Here is a 26,492-nt window from a genome sequence, read left to right as displayed (position 1 = left end):
CCTTTGAGATTTCATGTTCAACTGACTGGTTGCTAATGAGATAGGTGTCTGACAGGGGAGAAAATAGGATTTAACTGCATAAGGATTGTATCATACTGGGAGCAGGATCCTAAATGTGTTCACTGATAATCAACTGTGCAAACTATTATTCACTGTTGCATGAACCACTTCACATTGACCAACAAAATGGGAGATAATTTTTTTACATGTCTAACATTAGATCACCATGGCTGCTATGGCATTACTGCTGTTAATTTTTTTTAGGAGTGGGGAAAACATATGGTCACTTAGTAATTGGGTTGTACTACTGAGGATTCTTGTTCCTGCTGCAAGTGTCCCCAACCCTGGCACTTCTGAGTCTTTTGCTGTTGTTAACGTCACTTCCTAATATTCTGTTCCTCATACCAATCAATAGATACTAGCAGCCTTTTTGTGTTGCAAACAGCTTTATTTTAGCTGTTTATTTTGACTCTTCACTTAACTAGGATTAGCTTTCAGTCAAAAAGAACTTTCTTTGATTCTGGCTTCATAATTTTTGATCACTTAAACTATTCTTTTTATTCTCACTTTTATCTACTTTTGCCCTGACCCATAAGTCCTCCCAAACAACTGAATGCTTTGCAATGAGGAACACTTGGGATTTTTTTAGAGCAGTGCTATCCATATCTGCAGATGAACTTGTTTAGAGCTAGCTGTATTACATGTCCAGCAGATGCCTCTATTTAAAAATAAATAAATAAATCGTTTCATATATTAAGTGGATACTTCTGAAAAAACTGGTCCTATTTTCTAGTTTGGCTTTTATCACTTATGCTGGTCATCTTCCAGGACTTTGAGAGAAATCCCTGATTCTTAGTCTGAAACTTTCGTACATCTGAATTGTATGGTCTTTTTTCCCTCCTTTTCCTTCATCTTTCTCTTGTCCTTTCAGGTTGCTTCCAAACTCACTATGCAAATGATGGCTTTAACTTTTCTTGCTGCACTTAACTACTTCTTTCTCTCCAAAACTTAAAATCTAAAAAACCAAACCAACCTGTTTCATTATTTCCCAGCACTGTGAATGAGACGATGCACAGTGAATGGACAGTGAGGATGAGAGATAGTAGGCTAATTTTAGGGTTGGGTTTATACTGTGAAGTTATTCACAGGGCAACTATTGCCCTTTAAATTGTAAACCCTCAGATAAATGTTTAATTAGTAAATACTTGTAATGTCAGACCTGCTCTTGCTGTGCTAGAGGTGCTGTCCTCAGGGTCAGTAGACTAGAGTGTGCAAGTGTTTTTCAGCTGGCCCTGCAAAATCCACCCCTTTGGCTTAAGCTGCTGTGGGAGCTGGTTTCAGAGGCTGTTAGACCTTTTCCCTGGTCTCACTAAGGGATGCTCACCTGTTTCTGTTCCATTCACTGTTGGGGCTGTGAGCATCTCTGCCAGAGGCTAAATAGCAAACAGTTGGAGAGGTTGTAATGTCTTGAACTGTTACAGCTATTTACTGCTTAATGCATGTCTGTGCCCCAAGGTCTTTTGCCAGTAGCCTGCAAAGAATTCATGCAACCTAAAATAACCACAGGGCTGTCTTCCAATGCAAGGTTGAATTTAAGTTGCATTAAATAGCATGGAAGCTAAGTTTGGTGATATTTTTTGACTTTAGAATACTCAAGCAGAAATCGGCTCATGTCCTGCCTACGTCGTTAATGCAAACTGGAGAGGGTGCTTTAAAGGAGAGTGTCCATCCTCCCCTCCCCCAACTGTTTCAGTTGATGGGTGTCTGCACCCACAACCCCCACACCTCTTATTTTAGCTTTTCTGGGGGCTGCTCCCTGTCAGCCTGCTTCTTGTGGTTTCTTACCCCCCCGCCCCCCCCCCGCCCCATCATCTGCTATTTGCAACGCCTTGTCTCCCTCTCACTGGAGCAAAACATGGCAGTGCTTTGGTTTTCTTGCACAGCTTCATGGCACTAACAAGACCCTTGAAATACCATCCTTCGGCTATGCACAGCCCCTTTAAGGCTTGCCGCAGCCTAATCTGGATCTAGCTACCTAACTGTAGTAGGATCAATGACACTTAACTGACCAATAAAATCAGGCAAACAGAATACATGACTGTTTCTGCCTTCTCTCTGTCATTACAGCTGTTGTGGAGTGGTCAGGCTCCTGACCTAAGTGCATGTTTTCCATTCCTAACATAAAACTGTTGAGATCATGCAGGCATAGTAGTTCAGATGGGGGAAAAAAATGCTTTGATTATGCTTGTTCATTCAGCCAAAAATAAGAGCAAGAGTTACCTTTTGGGGCTTCCCCCTCTATTTATGTTGTGTATCAGAGTTCAAATCTTCTGTGAACTGAGAAGATACACATGATCTTTTAAAGAAAATGTAACTTAATTGAATGCCAGTATGTCAGACACAAGGTTTCTGAAGTATTCCTAATTTGTTATGGCTTTCCTTCATGTAGAGGAGCTGTGTTACCTCTTAAACCAAAGCTTCAGTGATTACTGGTACAGTTGCCCTCTTGAGTGATGGCAGTGTCAACCTTGAAGATGTAGGACAAAGTTGATTTGAAGAAGATAAGAGTGAAGAAGGATAGAAGCAAGGCTTTCTCCCACATGACTGGTACCAATCAGAGTAAAACTAACCTTTCAGGAATGCTTGGCTTCAATGAAGTGTCATCACAAAAAAAGCATTATATACCTTCTAGGGAATTCCCCCTCACTGCTGCCTTTCAACATCATTTCAGTTTGCCAGAATGCCACACTGACAGGCGAGAGTTCAAAATGTGTATTTGAAAAAATATTCAGTGTGCTGAACAGCACTTCTGAGTGCAGACAGATGCATAATCGGCATTTATGCAGGTCCATGGATGTGTATTTTGTTAAGTTTACAGTATCAACAGTAACTCCAGGCTCCCTATCTTAATAGTATTTATAATGAGCTGCTTAGATAAAATGTTCAGGAGGTTTACTGCATTTAGGGAATTTCTGCTTCTTAGTGTGATATGTGAATTAGTGTAGAGTTGGGTTAGTAAGCTACTAAGTAAGTGTACCACTATTATGGATTAATCCTTATTTTTTCCAATATTGATGGCTTTTACTGAATATCTTTGTAGTCTGTGGAAGACTTCTCTTCCCCTTGTTTAAATTGCTAATGAGTCTATAGCATTGGGTTAGAAACTCCCTTATTGCTAGATTGTGTTACAGTAACTAGTATTTCTATGATTAATCTCAGCAAATGCCTGCACTTCCTTTCTAACTAAAATATGTGCTGAAAGAGTGAACCTGCTAACTGGGCAAAGGATGTGCTTTCTAACAGCCTGCACAGCTATGCTATCATGTTCCTGCACATTTTCCTTCAAAGGTGGGGAATGAGGTACTTATCCTACTTGTGTCCTTCTTCCTCACACCCAAATAAACGTTGAACAGTTAGCATTTTAGGTGGAGCTTCTGACATAGGTAGTTTTTTGGCACTTTGGTACTTAACTTTTGGTAGATTAACTCAAGCTAATTTATCTTCCTTGCTAATGTTTGGACTCTTCATTTATCCAGTAGAAGAGTAATTTTGGTGTTACCTGTGGCAGTTGCTGTTGGAGCCGTTAAATTATTTCACAATTGTTGAAACTTTTGCGAATTTCTGGAACCACTGCATTTTTGTCAAAATGCTTCTTTAAAGGATCTTGAAAAGTGTTGGTGGGGTACAAGAAGACAGCTGCTGCTGGGCATAGTGGTCTTGTTGCTTCATTCTGACTTTCAAATCCACCCTCCCCTTTGGACACTTTCAGGTCCTTGCTTTAATTCAGGAGGTGCCAAGGTGATGCGGCACCAGTGACCCGATTGATGACAGTGTACTTGTGGGAGAGGACAGACTCGCAGTGCCCGTCCATGGCTTGGATGGAGCAGGGGCAACGTAGGAGCTGTGTGTCTGTGGCACTGAGGCCATTGTGAGGGTGGGACTTGGTGTGGGGGAGAGGCTGAGACCAGTGTTTGCTGTATGTGCAGTGAGGAGCTGCTTTACCATTTTGAAGTGCCTTTTATGATGAGAAAATGCAAAAAATGGCCAGCAGAATATTTTTTTTTTGCTTAATTGTAAATGCAATAAATGGTGGTAACTGTGGATGACAAATTCTCATTAGGATTCTAGAGCTCAGGGGTCCTTCAAAATGTGTGGACTGCTGCTCTGACTCAGGGAACAGCGTGTCTGCTGTGCTGGTGATGCAAAAGCAGAAGTGTATGGGTGGAGGAGGTTTAAAAAAAAATCTCTAAAATACTGTATGCCTTAGACTTAATGCTTCGCTGCAGGCACTGGAAATCTGAGCTCTTCTGATGGGGTGTGTATGTCGTCCTTGTAAAACAACTTTAAGCGAGGGAGATCTTCCATAGTGTAACAAAATAAGCAGTCCAATCAAGAATGTTTTCAAAGCAATTTTGTGTCTTGCTGCAGCTTTTATCTGCTGCTTCTTCCCTGACCTCTTCTTCATCCGCTTGCTCAGTACTGTGAGAATAGTATGACTTATGCTGCTGGGCATGGGTTAGTAACATGACTCCCAGCTGTGAGGAAGGGGTTGCTTAAGGGCTGTCATCTCCTGTGTGGCTGGGGCTTGGTCTTCTGCTGGCCTAGGAGCAAGGAATCAGGCCACTGTCCTTTACTGATTTCCTCCTTGTCTGGCTCCAGGCGGATGGGGTTGTGTACTATCACTAGGCTGCTTTTGAGCTAGCTTAAAGGATATCTCTATAGACTAAGTGGGAATTCTTGCTTTTCAGGAAGAAGAGATGCCAGATGTAGAAATTGACATTGATGACCTTCTTGATGCAGCTAATGAAGAGGAGAGAGCTCTCAAATTACAGGTAATACTATTTTCTAATTTTAAATCAGAATGTGGCTGAATTAATGCATCTGGGTCCATATCTTGTGTTTGACTGAAACCACTGTAAGCATAGAATTAGAACTGAGAGGTTCCTAGGTCCAAGTTTAGCATAATCTACTGGACTGTACAAAGTTAATCAAAATCCTTTAGGATAAAAAATTAATGGAAGGTAGGTGATAACAGGAGTAAATAAAAGTTCAAAGAATCCAGTAATATAGGGTGATATGCTGAGACAGATTAGACTCGTTCTAATTTTTACAAGTATATAAAATAAAGAACAGAAAACACATAAAAATAAATAAGTCACATAGGATAACTATGTAGCTGAGAGTCAGTTAATGATGACCAGATAGTTTCTGTGATTCACTGCAGCAGCAGAAATATACATGCGTGCACATACAGACCAGAAATCCTCCCTTGTCCTTAGGATACTGGAAATAGTTTCTCTGTCTATACTAGCTAGAAATTGGAACCCATTGAGTTATCTTGGAGTAACTTGTCCAAAAGCTTCAGGAAAGGATAATATGATCAGCAACAGAAATTAGTAGGGACATTGAGAAGCTGTCTGCTGAAATCATACAATTCAAAACAGCTCTCTAATTCTCTGAATCCTGCTTGAGGTAGAAGTTAATGAATGGAAGAATGAGGGGTAGAAGAAAAGAAACATTATTTTCTTCATAGAGATTCATATATCTAAATCAAGATATAAAACCAATATAAGGGTCCCTGTTTATAATCTTTTCAGATGCACTAAAGGAAGGAAAACTGTCCCAGAGCAGTGGTTTGCCCTCAGCTCACTTCTGGGGGGTGACTGATGTGGTGGTTAAATGCACTACATCTGATTTGCAGTGCCTTTTGGCACCCTTTTCTCAGTGCCCACTGTCCAGCCACGGAGATATGGGGCATAGCCCCAGGCTGTCTACTCAGCATTCATAAATAGCTTTGCTGCTTCTGCCTAACCTAGCTGCTGCAGCTGCCCTGCCAGGAATGCCTGACCCAGTTAACATCTGTATTTCTGCATTACAAAGACTGTGGTGCCCTCACAGAAAGCTACTCTTCACATGTGTATTGCTGGGAGAAATGTTCTAGGTTTCTCCTTCCCAGTTTTTCTTGGAGAGAGGGATTTTGTAACCTCCAACCTGGAGTAAGAAGCCATCACTTTTCTCCTGTTGCAAATCATTCTGATCCACCTAGGGAGCAAAGGTGACTTGCTATAATGGTTGGTTTTTAGTAGCATCTTCGTCCAGTGATTCCTGGTTCTTGCTTCTTTTCTTTCCCCACTCTTGCCAGGTTTCATACTGTAGACTTGTTTGTGTTCACTGTTATTCTGTATTGGAACTGATGCTTTCATATTTTGCTTCTAGGAAACTCTTGTAGATTGCTACAAACCAACAGAGGTAAAAAGACTTTTCTTAAATACTATTTATGTGTGGAAGGTGTAGCTATATTCAAGCTAAAGTAACTTTTGTTTATACTCATGATAAAGTAAATATGGGAATATTAGTGGGCAGCTGATGGGCTTGGGGCTTTATATCCTGCGAATGTTTGTGCCTGTCACTTGACTAGAGTAAGAACAGGATCGGACCCTGTAGAGGAACTGCTGATTATTCCAGCTGAAGTATCAATATTGTACTCTGTAATGTCCTTATTGACTTTACTGATGCTTAAAGCTGTCATGTTGCAAGAGAACTAAACACAGTTCTCATCAGATGGTTAAAACCCTACTATATTTGCATGAAATATCAACTTGAGAGATGGACTGTGTGCTCTTCAATGTGAAGCCATTTATCTCTGACAGTAAAATTGTTTATTCTGGGAACTGTTATGTAGATATGCAGCTGAGCTGATTGTTTCTGTGAATGGACTTGAATACAATGGTGGAATAATCTGAACTAGCAGAATTTAGTTAAAAAACCTCAACTTTCAGGTTGAATATCCATTAATGTGTCCAGTGCCAATATAGTCTACTTCTCATAGTAATGAGTGCTTACTAGGAAGAGTAAATATTGTGACAAAAACTTGGACTTTTTGTAAAAAAAAAAAATAAATTAAAAAAATAGTTTTGATTGTAGGTCAGTTTCTTCATTCAATTTAGAGTCTGTGCTTTCCCACCAGTGGCTGCTGAGCAGTATTTAATAGTGGGTGGCTTTAGGATTCCCCTGGTCAGGGACCTTTCAGCTGTGCATGACTAGAGGCCAGGCACTTGGTTTTTGAAACAAGGCTGCATGTAGCTTGGTTCCTCTGTAACATCTGCAGCTGTAGCTACTTCAACTACTGGGACTTAAGGATAGTCAGGCTGTCAGGAAGAACCACTGGTATGGTTAAATAGACGCTTCCCTGTCCAGGTACTTCCTTCAGGGCTCTTCCATTTTTATTGATTCCTGGGGTAAATTGGGAGAATTCTCCAGAATTGCTATTACAGTTGCTTGTACTAACTTTTTGACAGTGTAGGGAACTGACCCAGAAAGACTCTCATAATAACACTTGTATAGCTTGGTCTGTGTTGTACCTTGGTTTCTTCACAGCAGATTACACACATGGCCCATTATGGAGAAGCCAGGCCAAAAAATCAAGTCTTCAGATGTCGCACTGTAGTAATGATACACTACAGATGACCCCTGTCAGCCTCTTCCAGCTGTGTTTCAGCAAGTGCCATTGAACCTTAGTTCTTCATAAGATAGGTGTGAAGACTGATATGGCCTGTGGAGCCTGACATGGTTCTTGTCACAGGCTAGCGAGAGAAAGTGGGGGTCATGAGTGGGTGGGAGGAACAGGTTACCAAGAGTTTAGCAGCCACTTATGTGCTGACCTCTTATCTCCATGTTTTCTGAAGGTGGATGAGGAAAGCAGACAATCAAATAATTACCTTTCTTCCTCCTTCATTGAACATGTAATATGAATTATTTTTCTTAGCTCTGAGGCTTGGCACTTAATGCAAGGACAAATTTCAGAGGTCTGATAAGGGTACATGACAGATGTTACTGAGTTTTCCACTGGAAACCTTGGTCACAGAACTGCAGGAAATATTTGTGCTGTGCCAGTAAATTAAGTTGGCATGGCAGTTTGCAGGAAACATCCTGGACATGTGTGCTTGACTGCCCTCAAGGCACTTGGATCAAGGTGAGATTTTAATACTGAAATTGTGATTTGTCTCTTCAGCCCTCTGCTGATGGGATGGAGGCAGCTCTTTTACCTGAGCAAATATCTGTCTTCCTTGACAATCTTTTGAGATAGCCCAGTTGAGTGCTTAATCTACTCTTCCATAAGGATGGTTGCCAAAATGGGAGTCATCTCCCAGGACTGTTTTCACAACAGAAGCTTTTCTTCATCTGTAGCATAAGCCCAGTAATACTGCATGACTGCTAACTCAGGCCATTTTAAAATAGTGACTTTGAACTTGCCATGTATGGACAAAGAATAGCCTTTAAGTTGGCTTAAACTTGCTATACGAGGATCCACACCTCGTCTAGAAAATCTGCAATCCTTTTGTATTTGCAGACCATTCAAAACTATTGTGGTAATTGGTTTGTGAAAGGATTTCTAGAAGATTTGTGGAGAATGGATGTGAGCTGATAGAATTTCTCCTGACCAATCAAATACAGTCAATCAAGTGCACTAGGAATTTTAGCATCAAGAGTTATACAGTTTGCAAAAGGCAGTAATCCCTAAGTGGGAAAAAATTATGTAATATGGTATCTCCACTATTCAGAACATAAGGAAAAATAGTACAGGCAGAAAGCTTAATAACTTGAAGCTCTTATCCCATCTGTTTAAAAAACAAACCCAAAACAAATTTAAGTCAGTTTTGCTTAGTGTCTTTCACTTAGACTAAAGGTTAAGGAAAGACAGGGATTTTTGCTTGTATTCTGGATTGACTTTTCATCAGAAGAAGCAGAGTTATCCAGGTCACTTGACAGGTGGAAGGAACTCTCAGCCTCTTTATAAATTGGCCGAAGATAGTAGCTGACAGTAACTTATGAGGAACTGCTATGAAACCTTTCTTCTGAGGGAAATATAGCTTGACTGTTGAATGTGGTCTAAAATTTTAAAAGCTTTTTGAAGGTAGCAGTTAACAGCTGTTATTTTAATTTGTATGGAAATATGCTTAATGTGGGAACCTTGTTGTAAAGAGTCAGGTAGTTTACCCAAACAGGGCAACTAAAGGTTAATGAGGAAAGTGTGCACAGTCAGTATGATTTTTGGGTGCTATTTAAGTTTACATTAATTATTCTTAAATTAAAATCTTGATTTGCTAATCAAGATTTGTATGCAGTGTGACTGTGTCATTCAGTCATTAAAAGTTAGTTTTGTAAAATGTGCCAGAAACTAAAAATAATTTCTGGGCACAATTTGCCAACTTGGCTGTTTCTACAAATGTGACAGTTAAAAAAACCCAGTGGCTAAGAGATACATCTGGTAACTAACAAACTGATAAGTATGTGTTTTTATTGGTGTTAATCACTGCAATATGTGACTTATATTTATACTTTACATCCTTTTACTTAAGCCACAATCTCTTTGCTCTGTGTAGTTAAGTTGCAAGCGTTGAAGTAGAGTAGCTGCCTGACTCAGGGCATAGGCTTTGGGATCTCAAATGCAGACAGTGCTTTGAGACATGATGATGGTCTTCCCACTGTGCAAAATTAAACAATGCTAGAAGTATTCTTCAGATAGCTTACACTTTCTCTGCTTCCCCTTCTCTCTTCTGTTACTATCATACCTAGCTCAAAAGCAGTACATGTCATGCAGTCTTGACATAAGACAAGGCTTGATGTGAGAGAATAGCAATTCATTTTTAGGACTGCACAGGCTTAAAGGGTATGCTATCTGCAAAATCAGTGCCATAACCAAATCTTGGATTTGCACTTCTGTGGTTGAAAAGGAGCAGGGAGTAGCATCCTCCTCCTGCATCACCCATGTGCCAGAGCAGCCATTGCTTCACTCAGTGCCATGCATCACCTGTGGAAAATCTCACTCAGACCTTTGTCAAGTTGCTGCCTTGGTTCTGCCTGTGATGGAGAATCTTAATGTAGGTCACAGGGAATTTTGAGTCTCATGTTAGCAGTGAATGTAACAAAGAAATTTAAATATAATCTGTAATCTTGATGATAGGGTTTTGATACTTGACAATATGCTCTTACTTAGAATAGGAAGACAGTTGTGGGCATGAAATCAATGAGGTTTTGTCAAGACATATGCTTAGAATGAGGCTGGCTAAATCTGTGTTATTGTATCTCTGCTATTGGTAGCAGCAAGACCACCCATTTAGACTGGGCTTTGGAGAAAATCTGAAATATTTGTGGCTGATGTGATTTAGAGCTTCCACTGGTGGGACTGGCAAAGTGATGACAGCAGAAATGATGATGAGACTCTTAAACTACTATGGGAGAGAAATCCAATGAGTGGGTAATTTTTGTGTTTACTGACTCTGAAAGATGCAGTTGAGCTGCACAATGTCTGCAGATAACTAATCCTTGAAGAGAACTAGCTAAATTAGGCTTGGGGTTTCTTTGCTGCTTTCTTTTCTCAGAAATATACAAAGCTTCAGGCAAATGGACTGGAGATCTCTCCCATTTAGGCAGGATTAAATCTATCCAGACCATCTTGGTAGTATAATTCTTCACCCAGTGCAAAATGGGAGAAAAAGGAGATGAAGTTGCATCATAAAAAAGTTGTTTTGCTGGGAATTTTTAATTAATAACAATTTTCGATATGATTTCCAAAGAAACTATATTAAATGTTCTCAGGAGAATTTGGGCAGAGATTTAAGTCGCTGACTGCTCAGTTACTTCAGTGGCTGGACTATTTCAGCAGCTTTTAACACTTACTTTTGAGAAAGGTAGAGATGCATTTGCTTAACTATGTTTCCCCAAGTTTAATTTGTAGCTGTAGCAAATGACAGGCTTGTGATGCAGCTTTTCAGAGTGGTCCAGGAACTGTGGCTTTTAAAACTAAAAACTATTTTGGGTATGTCTTCAGATAATGTATGTATTCAGTGTGCGGACATGAATAGAAAGCTCAACCTTTCTGAAATGGAACCTTTAAACTTTTGAAGGATCATATGGTTTTTTGGTCCTACTATGTTATGAATTATTTCAAGTTAATGTTACTGTTTGGTTTTTTAGTGTAATTGCAAGGCAGCATATGTAGGAAACCTACTCGAAGCAACAGTAACTAAAGATGTGTCCTAAAGCCTCAGTGCAGTGTGCTGCCTTACATATGGGTGAGCCTAGGAGCTCATAGACATTTATTGCAGTTCAGCTGATGACTGGTGAAATATTAAGCCACAGTTAACTGTAATATGTGTCCATATTACTTGAAATTGAATAGGACACTTTGTAGGGTAAAAAGTGAAGAAACATGCATGTTTTAAAGCAATGCAGACAGAGGTGTTTCTAGAAAAACATGATTTCTTGTTCATCTATTTGACCACTGAATTCAGTGAACTAAAACTGTTTATATGCCTGCGGAGATCTGCCCTGTATTGTACTTCAGTGTTGGGGGGAATTAAGCTTGCATGTTTTCATTTCTGCAAGTATTCCTGAATACAACTTAAGTACCTATAGCAATATTGTAAGAATAGAGGGATAAATGGTGATTTGACAAGAATAAGCTGTGCTTGTTTACATGCTGCCTAATTGGAGAATAACTTAACTGCATGTCTTGATGACAGCTAAGCCTTGTGGTATGTAGTTAATGCCTTGTACAGGCCTCACAGAGAAGCTAAATTGCTGTGTATTGTCTTCTGGGCACTGATGGTGCCATGGCCTCACTGGAGAGGCTGTGCTGATCGCATTGTTCAGTGAGGCTACAGAGATGCTGTTCCAGTTCTTGCTAATAGAAAGCAGCTTCTGTCCCCATTCTCCCAAAGCATGTGTGCCTTGTTGGTTCCCTTCTTCCTGTACAATTGGCTTCAGGTTTGAGCCTGTGTGGAAGGGAAGGTGTTTGGCAGTAGGGTTCCCTCTTTCTTTTTATCTTTTTTTCTTCTCCCCATTCAGATGTCACTTTTGAGCTATCGTTTAGTTGCTTCCCCAAGTAGTTGTGGGGATTGCTCTCCAGGCTGACTTGACTTTTTTTACATCCAACCAGTCAGGGTCCCTGTAGTAAATAGCCTTGGGCAAACTGTTGAGGAAATCTTGATACTTTTTTTTTTTGACTTGGCTGGAGGGAGGTAAAGCTGTGGAGGAAGGCTGGTTTAGGATTCATTTCATGCTCTAGTGAAGCAGGACGACTAAAGCCCCCTAAATTCTGGTTTAAGAACTAGTCCTACTACATGTGTACTGTTTGTGGAAGAGAAATCTGGAGAGACAAGAGTCTAATTAGTCTCCAGAATTAATTGGAAGACTTGAATAGGAAGTCTTGAATTCATTGCCTGTCAAATGACCTCATTAAAACAATGAATCACACCTCCAAAGCAGAGAGGTGATTTCTTCCGCTTTCCTGAATTATCATTTCACCTATGTTTGTCATCTTTATTTTTTTATTCTGCATTAGATGAATGCTTTTGCTGAACGGAATGCCTTTGATTCAAGGGAAGGTGTTAGAGAAGGGAGAAGACAAATGCCTAAGGCTAAGTATAGATGATTTCAAATGAACTATAGATTTAGTCTCTGTCTCATTTTAAATTTGCCTTTAGTACTAGAAAGATGTCTTCTAGAAACAATGATTTTGTATTATAAATTAACAGGGCTCTCAGTATTTGTAACAAAACTGTATTTAAAGGTGGTGGTCTTGCAGAAAATCTGTAAAAAGAATTTAAACTGAGTTTGTGTACACTTTTGCCTTTTTTTTTTAATTTACCAAGGTCTGAAGTTCTGGTACCAGATTTTTCTTCTGTTAAAAGTAGATGTGGCCTGTGTATTTCTTGCTGTAGCCCTCTAAGGAATAATTCATAAGTTCTTAGGTCTTTAGCTGAGTTATTGTTAAATGTTTTCCAACTCTCAATTAAGTATTATATAAGTAGATAATCCAGCCAGAACTACTTTTAACATAGATTGATACATGATCAGCTTTCAAATGCATGATGCTAAACTTCAGTGTATCTCCTAGAGGGGATTTCAATAAAATGCTCTGTGTAAAATGATTTTTGTATATGAGGTTGAAATAGATGTGGATATTAAGCCTCGACTCAAATGTCCACAAGGAATAAAACTGCAATTTTTGAGTGATGTTTAAAGAAAACAAATGGGTATTACTGTCATAAAGCTGAGTTGGTTAGTTATAAAGTGAAGGCTTATTGAAGTGCTGTGAAGTCTTCTTTCCTGCCTCCAAGAGGGAAAATGCACATCTTTTCTAGAAATGCTGCCTTTCCTTGATGGGGAGCTGTAAAACAAAGGCACAAGCACTGGAGCACAGCTGTGTTAATGACAGCTGGCTCCATGTAAGTGTCAGATGCGAAATGATACTTGAATCAGAATACTGAACCAATGCTGTGGTTTGCACACCCATGGGATGTACACAACAGCCCTACTGTGTTATGTAAAATGTCTGCCACATACAAAATGCTTCTTGCGTTTTACTGTTTGGTACTGCAGACCCTTGTTTCAAGAAGAATAGTTTCTGGGGTAAAGCATTTTCAATTACTATATGTACTACTTTGAGTGAATACAGCTCCCTTCTTCTGTAAGAATAGACTCAAGTACCTCAGGTCTGCTTAGGGGGTTGCCCTTATAGTTTGGTTTATTTTGGCAGCCCTAAGAAGTTTCTATGTGGTGTGAAACTTGCTTGAAAACTTCAAGCAAATATCTTTTGCAAAGTAAGGTGCTTGTGGTACTGCTTCAGAGTATAAGGGCAGAACTCCCCTCCCTTGCTGTAATGTCATATTGAAAAGCAACTGACCCCTGGCTGCCTTTCATATCCAAGGGAAACGTGCTCCAAGCTCTTCCGAGTTGTGGGAGAAAATGGACAGAGAAATGGCAGAGGTGTCTCTAAAACAGGGATATCCCAAATGGGTACAGAGTATCATAGATTTCCCTGTCCACTCTGCAGATGCCCCTTCCTGTAATGCTCTTGATTTCAACTTCTGTGAAGCAGTTGGACAGTTTCCAGCTGCAGTGTCTTGTTGCTGCCTTGATGGTGAGTGAAGGTGGTGTAGAGTATTTGTGGCTTTAACAGATGACTAAAAGTCTTTCAAAGGGTAGAACTGAACTTCAGCCCATTCCTTCCCAAAGCTGTCTTAATCTGATGTTTTGGCATGGGAGTATAGCTTTTTATGGAAAGAGCTGCTGAAAGGCAATAGTAATTGCATTAATCCCAAGTAAAAATCTTTTAAGATCACTTTAGAGAGTTTATTTCTGTAATGATTTCACTGCAGGGCTTCATTTAAGTTTGATAGTAAAAAATCCTAAAGTGTGCTTGTATGTTTCAAACAGCACCATGCCACATTAGTTTTGAATTATCTAGCAGGTCTTTACAATGATGAAAGGATAATACAGAACCGGTGCATAGTGCATTGCAAGCTGTGAATTTTTAGAGTAAACCTGTCTCCCTCCTTTTTCTGACCTCTGAATGGATAAGTACTGTACTCTGACAAGTTTAGAGTAGATATTGTTGCAGTGGCTTGTGCCTATGTGGAAAAAGACAGCTTCTAGAGGATGGAGGGGGAAGATTTGGGGTCTTAACAAATCTGCTTTTCTCATCATATCTTTGGGCTACCTGTCATTCCAGATGGGAAATGTAATATTGATATACATAGATGTATTCCTGTACTGGCCTTGATCTAGTTAAGTTCAGGGGTGGAAGCCAGAATATAAAAAGTTCTTGGTGAGCATTTGTAGCCCACACTGACGTGTGTGCTGCTCTGCCTTTGCTGTTAGTTCAAGCCACAGCTAGTGTTGGTGCAACAATAACTGTGGCGCAACAGTACATGCAGTACAGTATAGATGTGCATGAACTGTTAAGAAAGGAAATTGCTCTGTTGGGGTGATACCTGCTGGGATTGTGGTTCCACCAGAGAAACATGACATATTTCTCAAGTTAAAATGCACGTTTACAGAGATGCTCCTTATGCACAGTGTAGCACCTTTTTTTGTGACCTTTTTTGAAAGGTACTGTGTTGTCCTTTAGGTGGTGACCTTGTTCACTGGAATCTTTAGCCTCAAGCATTCAGCTAGGAAGTCATGCTTTTTGTCCTTTCATAGAATCATAGAATGGTTTGGGTTGGAAGGGACCTTAAAGATCATCTAGTTCCACTCCCCCTGCCATAGGCAGGGACACCTTCCACTAGACCAGGCTGCTCAAAGCCCCATCCAACCTGGCCTTTCACATCAACTTGACTGACTAAATCCATAATTACATTCCATGTTTATATTACTAAATCATTTAGCCAAGAACCTTTTTGTAGGGATATACGTAGTACTGTGGGTAAACATTATTGTCCCAATGTGACAGTAAGGGGATGATCTAGCTTTTAATACATCTGCAGTTATAAGAAATTGTACACCAAAAGGATTTCAGAAAATTGTGCAACTCTCCAAGCTTCTGTTCTCCCACAATTTAAAAAGAGAAAATCTGCTGAAACTGGGGAAAATATCACTGAATAAAGACTTGGTCCATGAGTTTATATTTTTCTAAATTTTTTTTTAGAATAGTGTTGTTCACTGAGCTCCACAACCAGAATAAGCCAGTGGTGCTACCTCTGGCTCCTTGTTCCTGCCTTGCCTCAGACTGGCATGAGTGTTAGTGTGGGGCTGAGTGGTGAGCCTGGTCAGAGAGCTGAGCCAGCATGGGAAAGTAGCAGAGCAAGAGGAAAAATGGCTGAGTCTTTAGTCAGATCAACTTTCTGTTCCAGCTGAGTATGCAGCCAACCAAAATGCTAGTGCCGGCACGGAGAGTGGTGAGAGAAACACCTTTTGGCCGGAGTGCTGATTTCTGTGCAGGCTTAAACTGTGAAAGTTTGCTTTGACTATTTGCATTGTATCTAGCCATAGATTTTGCTTGATTCAACAGTTGGTAGAAGGCCCGGTGTAATAAAAGCCTGAAAGATGGCTAGCAGCTGAGCCTGAGCACTCATGCAGAGGAAAAGGTAGTTGTTGACACCTCTACTGTGCAATGAGAATATGCATATAAGGTTCCTGGAGATCAGGCTGGAGAAACTCCAGCTTAGCAGTAAAAGCTTAAAAATGTGTAGTTTGCTTTGATTTTTTTTAAACTCAAAATCATGGTATTCTGGTATCATAAAAATTACTTATATTTTCTAATCTTTTTTCCTAGGAATTTATCAAAGAGCTGCTAACTCGGATAAGAGGAATGAGGAAACTCAGTCCCCCTCAAAAGAAGAGTATATAAATAACTTGAAGCAGTAGCACTCTGTAAAAGACATGGCAAGGGAAATGGGACTTTGAATACAAGACCTTTATTAAAATAGTTGTCTTTCTCCACAACTTTTTTGATTTCATTGTTTTGACTCAAGGAATTTCTTTTGTGTGTTTTAAGGGTTCTTTTTTAAGTGTCAATTTTTTTTAATCAAGAATATCAACAATTTGGATGCTGCTCAACTTTCACTTGAGGATTACTGAAACAAGTGAAGAATCCAAGAGTTAGTGATGAGGGGCAGCAAGCCTATGTGGTGAACCAGAAGATCTTGTAAATTTACAGAGCTAGGAGACTTCTCCTTGCAACTAGTTGGATAACGTTTTTTAAGTTGGCTGTACATTTAACTCATGGATGTCAAGTTTCTTGTGCTTGTCTGTACATAAATTATGGAGTGGGTTGTGAATACTGTTTCACATGGATGGAAGGAAAAGTTTGTTACAGTAAATTATTTAAATGGTGGTTATAGCAAACTTGCTACCAGAAGGTACCAATTTAGATTACTAAAATGAGTGCTGCCATTTTTCTAAATACCCTTAAAGCAGCCCAGTGAAGAATTTCATCATATCTCATTGTTTAGACTGCAGCATATGAGAATTGGGAGTTTTAAGGGCTTAATTTGTAGACTTAAAAGTTATTTGATTGACTTTGATGCTTTGCCAGATCATTTCCTCTCCACCTCATGATGTCTTGGAACTGTGCTAACCTATACTGAATAAGGGCCTGCAGTGATATCTAGAGAAATGTCCATCACCATTTAAAAGCTGCTTCACAGTGGAAGAAAGACAGTGCTACCAAAATGAATTACAAGCACTGCTCTTGCATTTAGTGATGTGGTCTTAATTGAATGCAGATTCCTCTCCTATTAAGGTAGGCAAAGATTATTATAGCTTTTGTTTATGGCTGTGCCCTGAGAAGTGGGGAGACTTCTTAACTTGGGCTCTCTTACTTGTAAAAGCAAGAACAGAAGAGAGATCCCTGCTCCCTCCTGGAAAATGTCCTAACTGAAATGTTCAATAAGCTACCATATGCTGGTAGGTGACACTAGTCAGGCATTTTATATCAAGGGTGCTCTGAACATATTTTATTTTTCAAAAGAAGTACATGTTTGTGAATTTTATGTATACTGGCAAGCTTTTTTAATGTATTTAATTTTGTAATGTTTACCAATGATTTTATTTACCAGATATTTACTCAAATAAATGGAACAACTTGTGACTTGTTACATGTACACTTTACAAGACTACTGTTGCTGAGTAAGTTGGTAAATGGACTTGCTTGTCAAAAAGAGAAGCCTGTGAGGTGGTAAGTACATGGGAACCCAGCTGTATAGACCCTAACTGGCTTTTAATGTGCCCAGTATCACTCAGCCCTTGCCCAGTATTGCTCAAACTCCTGTTACCTGGTGCACAGCTTCCCTTTTGAAAGTCTTCTGCAGATGAGGCCTTCCTTCCCTGTGCCCTGGGTGATTTAAAAAGCGTGGGGGGAGGAAGCCGAGAAATTCTTTAATAAATGCTGCTGCTTCCTTTTTTCCTTCCACCAGAGGTGAGCGTAGAGGAGGGCTTATACTGGGTGACTCTCAGTTCTCTACCAAAGGTGTGGCAGAAAGGAGTATTTCAGCAGAAGGTACTCTACCTTTCTTCCCTTCTGTACCTCTGAATTCTCAAGAAATTCCAGCAGCCGTAAGAAAAGACTTAGCTGGTTTGCCTGCAGCATCTTAAATTTAAATCTTGCACCTCGTTGAAGTTGCAATTCAGCTCTGGTTTCCTAAGGAGGAAGTGAAGTGAAATCTGTGCTCCAGGGAAATTGGTGAGGAACTTGTGATTTCATCTGGTTTTGTGTTGGAATCTCCCACTATCACTGTCAGCATTATCAGTGGGATGTCTTTTGGTTCTGAAAGAGGCCCATGTGAATGACCTGTTTTGCCACAAAGAGATTGTCTCTCCTTGGTCTGTGCTCCTTGCAGAGGATCTGTTGTAGCTAGATGTAGCTTGTTCATTACCAAGTTTGTATGAACATCACCCTTTGAAGAAGAGAGAATTAAAGAAAAAGCTTCCTTAAATTCCTGAGGTAAGAGGCCTTTTGTTAAACTTTTTTTTCCCCACTCAGCTCTGGTGGCAGAAATCAGTGGTGTTAGTAAAGATGTCTTATTTACTAGTCTGATGTTTGACTGAGCAGGTGCTTTCACAGGCCTGTTTCTGGAAAGCCTGCTCGTTTGTAAACCACTGAGAGCCTTTTGTGAACACCAAGTTTATCATGTCCACAATGGAAAAAAACACCCCAGCCTTTTGATTTGAGACTTATTAGTGATGTTTAGAGTTTTGAGCTGGTGTCTGAAATGCTGTCTGCTTGTGCATACTGTTCCCAGACTCAGATTTATTCATGTGCATTTAACATATGGGCTGAAACAACTGAGAGCATGCAATACACCTTTTCAACTTCTGAGGTGGTTACTTTTTGCCTACTTTTTGCAGGTGGTATTTGGAAACAATCCCAAGTCTGAATATTGCAGGTTCTAGTAATTTCCACATCCACAGATGCATTTTGTGACTTCACTTGCCTACTTTTTGCAGGTGGTATTTGGAAACAATCCCAAGTCTGAATATTGCAGGTTCTAGTAATTTCCACATCCACAGATGCATTTTGTGACTTCACTTATGATTTCAAACATAACTTTTTTTCTTCCTTTATGATAATGGTGTGGAGAATCAGAAATGTCAAGTAATGGCAACTGCACCAGTTCTCTCACCTCCTACAGCAAAATGCTAGTCAACAAATTCTTTTTTCCCCTCATGTTACTTGGCTAAAAAATGCCACCTCAGCTGTGTGCATCACACATTTGCATCTTTTGTCCTATTTGTTGTGCACTGAAGTAGCTGCAGAGAATAGCACTCTATACCTTCTAAAACCAATTGGTTTGGTGATACACTTAGAAACAATGAAGACTGGGACAGTCCTTACTATTTTCTTGTCTTATGTGGATGGGACAGTCCCTTCTGTGAAGGGCTTCCTCTCCCCCAGCTCTACATGTTCTGTTCTCTTACAAGTGTCAGTGAGCAAAAAAAAAATCTAAATAGCTTTTGTTTGCAGCTGGCCTGATTTTACTGGAGACTTACAGGGTCTCATTCTTGCTACTTTTTACTTAATGGAGATACTCGTGGCCTTGGTGTAAGTGAGGGGAGAATCAACCCATTCACTTAAGATTTCATTGTGCTTTATGTCTTTATACTGTGTTGGTGTTCTTGGCTCTGGGCAGTGTTCAGGGGGCATATCAATAGCGCACTGTTACTGCAACAACTTGGAATTAAATCTTCACTTCAGGCTCTTCACTGCCTTGGCTGGACAGCTTTCATGAGAAGGGCCAAGTCTGGCTGCAATGAGAGCTTCCTCTGGGCTTTTTAAGTGGCTAATGAACTGAAGTTCCTTCTTATAAATATGTAGTGAAGCTGAGGTTTTTGTTTTGGTTATTGAAGTGCCTCTCCTGTGTACAAAGATTGCCTGCAAGAGTGTGTGTTTCTGGGATCTGCTTCATGGCATAATTAGCCTTTGCACGTTTTACAGCAGGAGCTGATAGTGTGATGTTCTCCCATGGTTGCTCCTCCAGTTGGCTTAGAAAGAGGAGGAAAGTGTTTGTAATCATATTTAGTGTGCCTTGGGAGGCTGAAGTGACAGGATAGTATATTCCTGTGGCACAGAAGAAAGGAGATGAGCCATTCTTCTGCCAGCCTTGTTTTTGCCCCTTCTCCCCATTATTGCTATAGTGGGTTTTACTCCTACAGTTGCCATTCATGCAGGGAACATCTAGGGAAAATGTGGGAGGGAAGCTTTCCCTATTATCAGAGAACATGACCAAGAAAAGCAGGAACAAAGTATCTGCTCCTTTTGTGCACTTCAAACTCTGAGTCTTGGTAAGAGTCTTTAGCACTTTACCCTGGTAAGTATAATAGTGTATGTGAAATTGGAATTTCTCAGCAATCTATTTCTAGGATGTTTGCTGATTCAAGACAGCCTTAATGTAAACATGTACCTCCAGGGTAAAAAAAAAAAATAAAAAAAATCATGTGGGCCACATCAACAGAGAGCCTGTTGCTTCGAAACTAGAAGAAGATACAGGTCTCATTCTGAACAAACAGTTGAACTTAAAACTCCTGGTGAAGTGCTGTAACAAAAGGATTAATTGCTTCTTGGCTGCATAAGGTTTGTCATTGCCAGCATCTTGCACAGATGTTAAGCAGGTACTAAATAACTGCATGCAATCCTTTTTAAAGGATGTTGAGGTTTAGGGAGTTGGAAAAGGAATCAAGTGCTGGGAAGTCTAGGAAAAAAATCACTAAGAAATTTACCTGTTACATGTTTAGCTATTGAGGAAACTGAGAAGAGTCTTGCTTTGCTGCATATATTTCAGTATGGGAAGAAAAAGAGATGTAAGGGTTTTCATGTATTGGAGAAAAGCTTAAGGAGGAGGAATGCCTGGAAGAATCTTGAAGTGTGGAAGAAGATAGAGCACCTTGATGGTGAGGTTCAGGAGCCCTTTGAGCCCACTACTGAGGGAGTAGGTGAGATGACTGTCTATTAGTATCCCCAAAATTAAATTGGATGCTTTTCTAGATAAAATATCATTAGATGAGTTAGTTCAGCCAAGATAATCAAAGGCTTTAAAACTCTAGACACCAGCTTCAGGTTGGTTTGGTGTGGTGTGTTTTTGTGGGTGGTTTGTTTTTTTGTTGTTGTTGTTGGTGGTTTTTTTGTTTTTTTGGTTTGTGGTGTGGTTTTTTTTTTTTTTTAGAATTTTGTAAACAGAGGAAACAAGTAGGAAACTGATTTGTATATTTATGTGTTGTGGCCATGTCACTACATGCTTATGTAGTGGTTGAATCAGATTACCAGTACCAGCTACATATATTATATACACTTCTACTACTTCTTACTTGACTTCTTTTTTTACTTTACTTCTCCTTTTTTTCTGGTAGTAAGCAAATAGTAAGTGTGAATGTAATTAAAGTTGCTATTGAAACCTAGAGAGAAATTAAGGTGAAGAAGAGAAAATGTGCCTAGAAAGTACCTAGCACTGCAAAATTTATTGTCACTGTAGGATTCTGCCATCAGTGTAAATACAGAGTGTTTCTGAAGTTTTGAAATTGCTATTTAAAATCCTATCAGCACTAGGTAAGATTATTATATTTGCTTTATTTTTTCAGTAGAACTAATGTCCAAATACTGAGCTATTAGCTTACACTACTTACAGACTTCTCTGTTTTCCAACAAAAATTGTCATTAGCTCTTTAAAATTGAAGAAACTGAGCTATTTGAAAACTTATTTTTTTAACATGCATATGAGACTGAAACTTCTTTTGGAGGTGCAGTTAACAGGTTTTGTTCAGCAGTAAACTCAAATGTCTTCTCTCACTGCATTTGTATTTTAGTTGAACTTTTCTTCTAAGTCCAAAGTAAGAAATATCGTGGGATAGCCCTTAGCAGAGGTTTCAGTCTGACTAACTCTATAATACTGGGTTGGACTTGAAGCACATATCTAATTACCAAAAAATGTAGGAGCCGCCTGACTTCAAGGACAGACTTGTCTGACCACCACTTCTAGGGGGCAGAGGGGGACAAAAGCACAAGAAGCTTTCCTACATCTTGTCAGCAAGGCTTTGACTCTTGCCCTGGCTTTGTGGATGGGTCTGTGGCCCCTCATGTAGCCCATAGTCATATTGGGGCTTGTGGGAATTGGAGCGGTGACTACTATCAGATATATGAAGAATTTGAGCATGTAGTTCGATGACAGGATTGTGCTTATCCAGGATCAGTGTTTCCTTTCGTGTTGCTTGACCTGAGGCAAAACCAGGTTGGAGTAACCTTTATTTAATATACTCATCTACAACAAAGAGGGAATCCCAGTAGGGTTAACATGTTGAAACTCCCATCCATATCTGCTGTCTCCTAGTAAGAGAAGGCCCTTTGAGACGGGTGGCTGCGCGGAGCCAGTGGACAGGTCTCCCCAGAGCTCTGTCTGAACCTGGCTTTGGGTCAGGGCCGCCTTCCTATTTGTTTGTGCAGCCTCTCCTACTGCAGTAAGTAGCAGGAAGCCTCAAAAAGCCAATGAAGAGGCTTCAATGGATGCCTCAGACTTGTCCAGCAACCATTATTGAGTCAGAGCCGTGTTAAGACTACAGACAGTGTGCCATGATGGTGCCTGAGACAAAGGCACTAGAATTGACTTGGTGGACTACCACTGTGGTAGGCTAGATAGGTAGGCTTCAGGTGTGTTCTATGAGTTGCCACAACAGAGAGGATTTCTGGGTGCTGCTTGTGGGTTGCTTACAGCGGACCTGGACAGCACTGTGGGCAGAGGGGGACAGTGCGCTTGCCTAATGCCTGTAGAAATGTAAAAGATCACAAATCTTGTTTGGCTACCACATCATACCAAAAATGGAGTTGAACTCAGTCTGCGCTAAAGCGGGCTGTCAGGCAGTTTTGTACCTAGTTCTTGCAAGTAATGATCCTCAATGAACTGTGTGTTTTCTGTTGTGTCTCTTCAGTCTTCATTTCAAGCCTACCAAAGCAGTAGTTACTACACCAGTTTTAGGATCCATTGCCTCCAGTACTGTCATGGTGCATTTGTCTACAGTCTGCATTCATTTTCCCCATTCCTTCAAGTTTAACAGCTTGATTATTTCTCTTAAGGACCTTTTACTAGTCAGTGGAAATGGGAGTGTGTCATCTGGTGCTATTTCTGCCACAGAGGCTCTGCTGCTGATACCAAACCAATCCAAAAGACTAGAAAGGATGCTGTAAATGTTACTGTCTTCTGAATTACAGCCTCATACTGCTGGAGCTTACTCACTTTTTGCCCTATTTCTTTACTTCACTTTTCCAAATAAGTCTTCATCAGTGTGTGAATGCAACTCAGCCACATACTGTAAGGAAAGAACAAAGCTCCTGGAGGTAATCACACAATTTCTCTTACTTTGGGGGGTGGGTGGGCATTGTGGTCTTGAGGTTTTTCTGGAAGACACTCTAGTACCATTTGCAGGGTCACAGAAATGTTCTTGTTTAGAAACCTGAGGATGTAGTGCAAGTAACAAAAACAAGGAATAACTGGTGGCAGACATACAAACTTGCCAAATGGAGACCTTCTTTGTGTCCTTCAGAAAAAAAAAATCTGTCTCGAGCTCAGTGCTTGTCAGAGATTAACTTCCTTCCATCAGGCTCCACTGGGCTTTGCACTGGGTCCAGGCAGTGGCCCTGCAGAGAGGTGAGTACTGGTTCTTCTGAAGTAATGCAGATATAAGCACGTTTGTGTAATCATGTGCCAGCTAACTTGCTCAACCCTGAACCCAATGTTTGGGCTGCTAATAAGCCAGTGTGTCAGGCAGAGCATTGGTAGGTTTTCATCACCCTTTTCCATTTTGCAGTGGCTGTGATGTGTGTAGTCCTTTGCTGCCACTGCCAGTAAGGAATACTGCAGCTTTTCAGCCTTAAAATTAGGCAAAAGCATGTTCTTTGTTTGGGAGGGACAGGAGTTTGTTGCCAACCCGAACATAAAAATAACTCTGCTTCTCTGATATATGTACCTAAAAAGCAAGTCTTTCAAATAGGTATAGCTCTACATATGCTATTACCAATGGACAACGTCTGTTTTTGAGAGAAAATGAAGCTGTTTAATGTTCTTTTATCTGGACCCATTTAATTCATGCTTCCTAAACTCCAGCTGTCCTTTTAATATAGCTTTCAGTCATCAGCAATGCTTTAACATATTTCTTTGGGGAATTCTTCTTGTGCTGGTTTAGACTTAAAACAAGCACAAAATGATCCCATATTGGAAAAAAGGCTGTGTAAGCTAAAACTTGTTTGCAAGATTCCCCTCTTTATGCTTGTTTCGAAGGTATTTCTTTTTCCATATCAACAATATACCACAGTAGTGCATGTTTTATTATGGTAAATCCTTGGAATTTTAATAGTCTACCACAAGTGCTTGCTCTTTCTTTTGTCCTCTGATGTGCCTTGATCAAGAGCTGCCACATAACATATTGTATTGATTATTTCTTCATCTATGAAGCTGTACATTCAGCTCAGCACTTAATCATTCTGAGGCTGGGTTTTCTGTCCTTGACACAAGGACAATGTGTTTAAAACTTCAAAAATTAGAAGTTTTAATGCCAGGGTTGAGTGAAGTGATAATAGTTTAACTTTTCCCCTTCTGGTTACCTTTCAAATCCGAAAATCTGAGTGCTTCCTGAAATTAGTATGACTTTTTCAGCTCTGATCTTGTTAGCTGCTTCCTAATTTATTTAGTACTTGTATTTCTTACAGTTTTTATTTATGGTTGCAGTTGGTATCTGCTCTAACAACTGTTCCCCCTCCCTCAGAATTCCTCTAGTGCTCTCATCCCTTTTGCAACAGAAATTCAAGTATGTAAAAATTATGCCACCTCTGCAGCACCAGCAAAGATAACTAGGCAGGGATTCAAGAGAGATCAAATAAATCAGATTAACCTACAGTATTCCTGTGGTGGTTTTGCTGAAGAAAGTTAGGTTATCATGCCCATCCCTGAGTTTCACATTTTCTCTTGTTCATAAAAGCAGAATTTTCCCTAGGAGAGTGGCTTTATTTTTCTAGGCAGGAAGCACCTGAAAGAAAGTGCTTAAAACTGTGGGAGTTGGTTCAAGTATCACAGGTGAGGCTCATGTATGAGTTTGGCTTTAAAAAAAAAAATAATTAAGATTTTTCTGTTCAGAGCTTTTGTATCCAACCACTGACTCTTATTAACTAGAAATTGAGGAGCAGCTGTCAAATATGCATCAGGGCTGGTAACCCAGATCAAACAGCAAGTATGGTACAGGAATATGCTGACCTTCTTCTTTCAAAGTTTCTTCCCTGTCTGAACCTTGCTAGTCTGAAATGCTCAAAAATCATGAGGTAAGTAATGTAGGCACTCTGAGGCTATGGAGTCCTGAATCTTTTATAATGCATATTGGATTACTTGGTTGTTTCTTGAGATACTTTCTCAGGGCCCACTTATAAGTTGTTCACTGTGTTGATGGAGGACTGAAACTTCCTTTCCCATCTCCAGCAATTTCAGGAACAGAAATTTTAGGAAGAATGCTGGGCTTGTGATAAAACATTAAGGTCAGGGACAACCAGGAAAATAACATTTGTAGATGCTGGAGCTGACCATGCTCCTCTTCTGCTGCAGTGCCTTTCTTGGTGTATCCCATGTAGCCTGTGGAGCTCCTCCCCCCTGTGCTGGTAGGACCCCAGGTCTGCTTGTGTACAGAAACCCACAAGGTAGACAAGCTAAATAAAATTAAAGTATGCTGGCATCAGTTGGGTTTAGAGCTGATGTAGTTTACCTTCTATCCAGTTAAATGCAGGCTACTCATTAACTACAAAGAAACCTTCCTTTAAATTGGGTTAGTGATATGGGGCTTTCATATATCACTTCCACATTTTGCTGCAGTACATTGGGACCCTGGTGGAAAGAACATTTCTTGGGTGGGTGCTAGAGACAAACAGCTTGCTTTTTTTCTTCTTTTTTGGTATAAATAGCTGAGGACAGAGAGGAGCAAGCTGTTTTTTTAAAATGTGTTTGGATTGAAAGTGTGTTGTGCCCCAACCAATTATACTCCCAATTATACCCCCCCCCCCCCTTTGGGGACAGGAAAAGGCTGTAAAATGCTGGGCTGTCTGCAAATCATGGAAGTCTTTGAGTTTTTCTCATTGTTAAAAGGGTCACTTACTGAGAGCAAACAATTCTAATAAATGAATGGTAGTCGATGCTCAAAATTTTGCAGAAAGTTTCAGAGCTGGGTAATGGCATTTGGGAGATGGATCCACAGCTTTCTATGCCACATGTTTGTAGGTTTGGGGGAGCAAACTAATATGACAACATTTTCATGATATCCTTTTTCTGTAAATGACAGATTAGGTATGTGGTTCAGTTACCCACACATCTTTCCTATACAGTCTGGGACTGTTACACTGCTGAGGGAGAAGACAGATAACCAGTGGTTGCTTTCTGTACAGAGCTTTGGACATGGATTATCTTATAAAAGAAGTGTATGAGTGCTGCTGGGAGTTACTCAAAATAAACTCTTATCTTATTCTCCAGTTCATGGGAACCCCCCCTGCTCCCCTTAGGGTAACACAGGGAATCAGAAGGGTTCCTGGAGAAGGAACAGGGCTGCATGGAAGGGCAGGTGATCCTGCTTGTTTGTCATGTGTTGAGCAACTCACAGCTGAGCAGAGGTAAGTGCTTGTAACTCATTTCCATGACAGTGTGCAGAAGACTTGAAGTTATTTATTTAGGGATAGCAAATGAGTGAACCCT

The 26,492-nt window shown here is 40.2% G+C and overlaps 1 protein-coding gene across 2 annotated transcripts in view; it reads left to right on the top strand.

The window, feature by feature from the left end:
• The window catches only part of PPP1R14C (protein phosphatase 1 regulatory inhibitor subunit 14C), a 53,482-nt gene extending 36,089 nt beyond the window's left edge, over nucleotides 1-17,393 (top strand). Inside the window, exons 2-4 of one of the 2 annotated variants that reach the window (XM_075035992.1) lie at nucleotides 4,749-4,832; nucleotides 6,217-6,249; nucleotides 16,064-17,393. In XM_075035992.1, the coding sequence (XP_074892093.1) occupies nucleotides 4,749-4,832; nucleotides 6,217-6,249; nucleotides 16,064-16,138 (192 nt within the window). In that variant the 3' untranslated portion in view covers nucleotides 16,139-17,393. Of the gene's footprint in view, nucleotides 1-4,748; nucleotides 4,833-6,216; nucleotides 6,250-12,346; nucleotides 16,034-16,063 lie in introns of those variants that run through there. The other variant, XM_075035991.1, reaches the window with a different exon arrangement.
• The last annotated feature ends 9,099 nt before the right edge of the window (nucleotides 17,394-26,492 follow it).

The sequence above is a fragment of the Buteo buteo genome, chromosome 9 (genome assembly GCF_964188355.1).
Source record: "Buteo buteo chromosome 9, bButBut1.hap1.1, whole genome shotgun sequence".
NCBI classification, from domain to species: Eukaryota; Metazoa; Chordata; class Aves; order Accipitriformes; family Accipitridae; genus Buteo; species Buteo buteo.
Note: the sequence above shows the minus strand (reverse complement) of the source record. Positions and strands in the feature narration are given on the sequence as shown.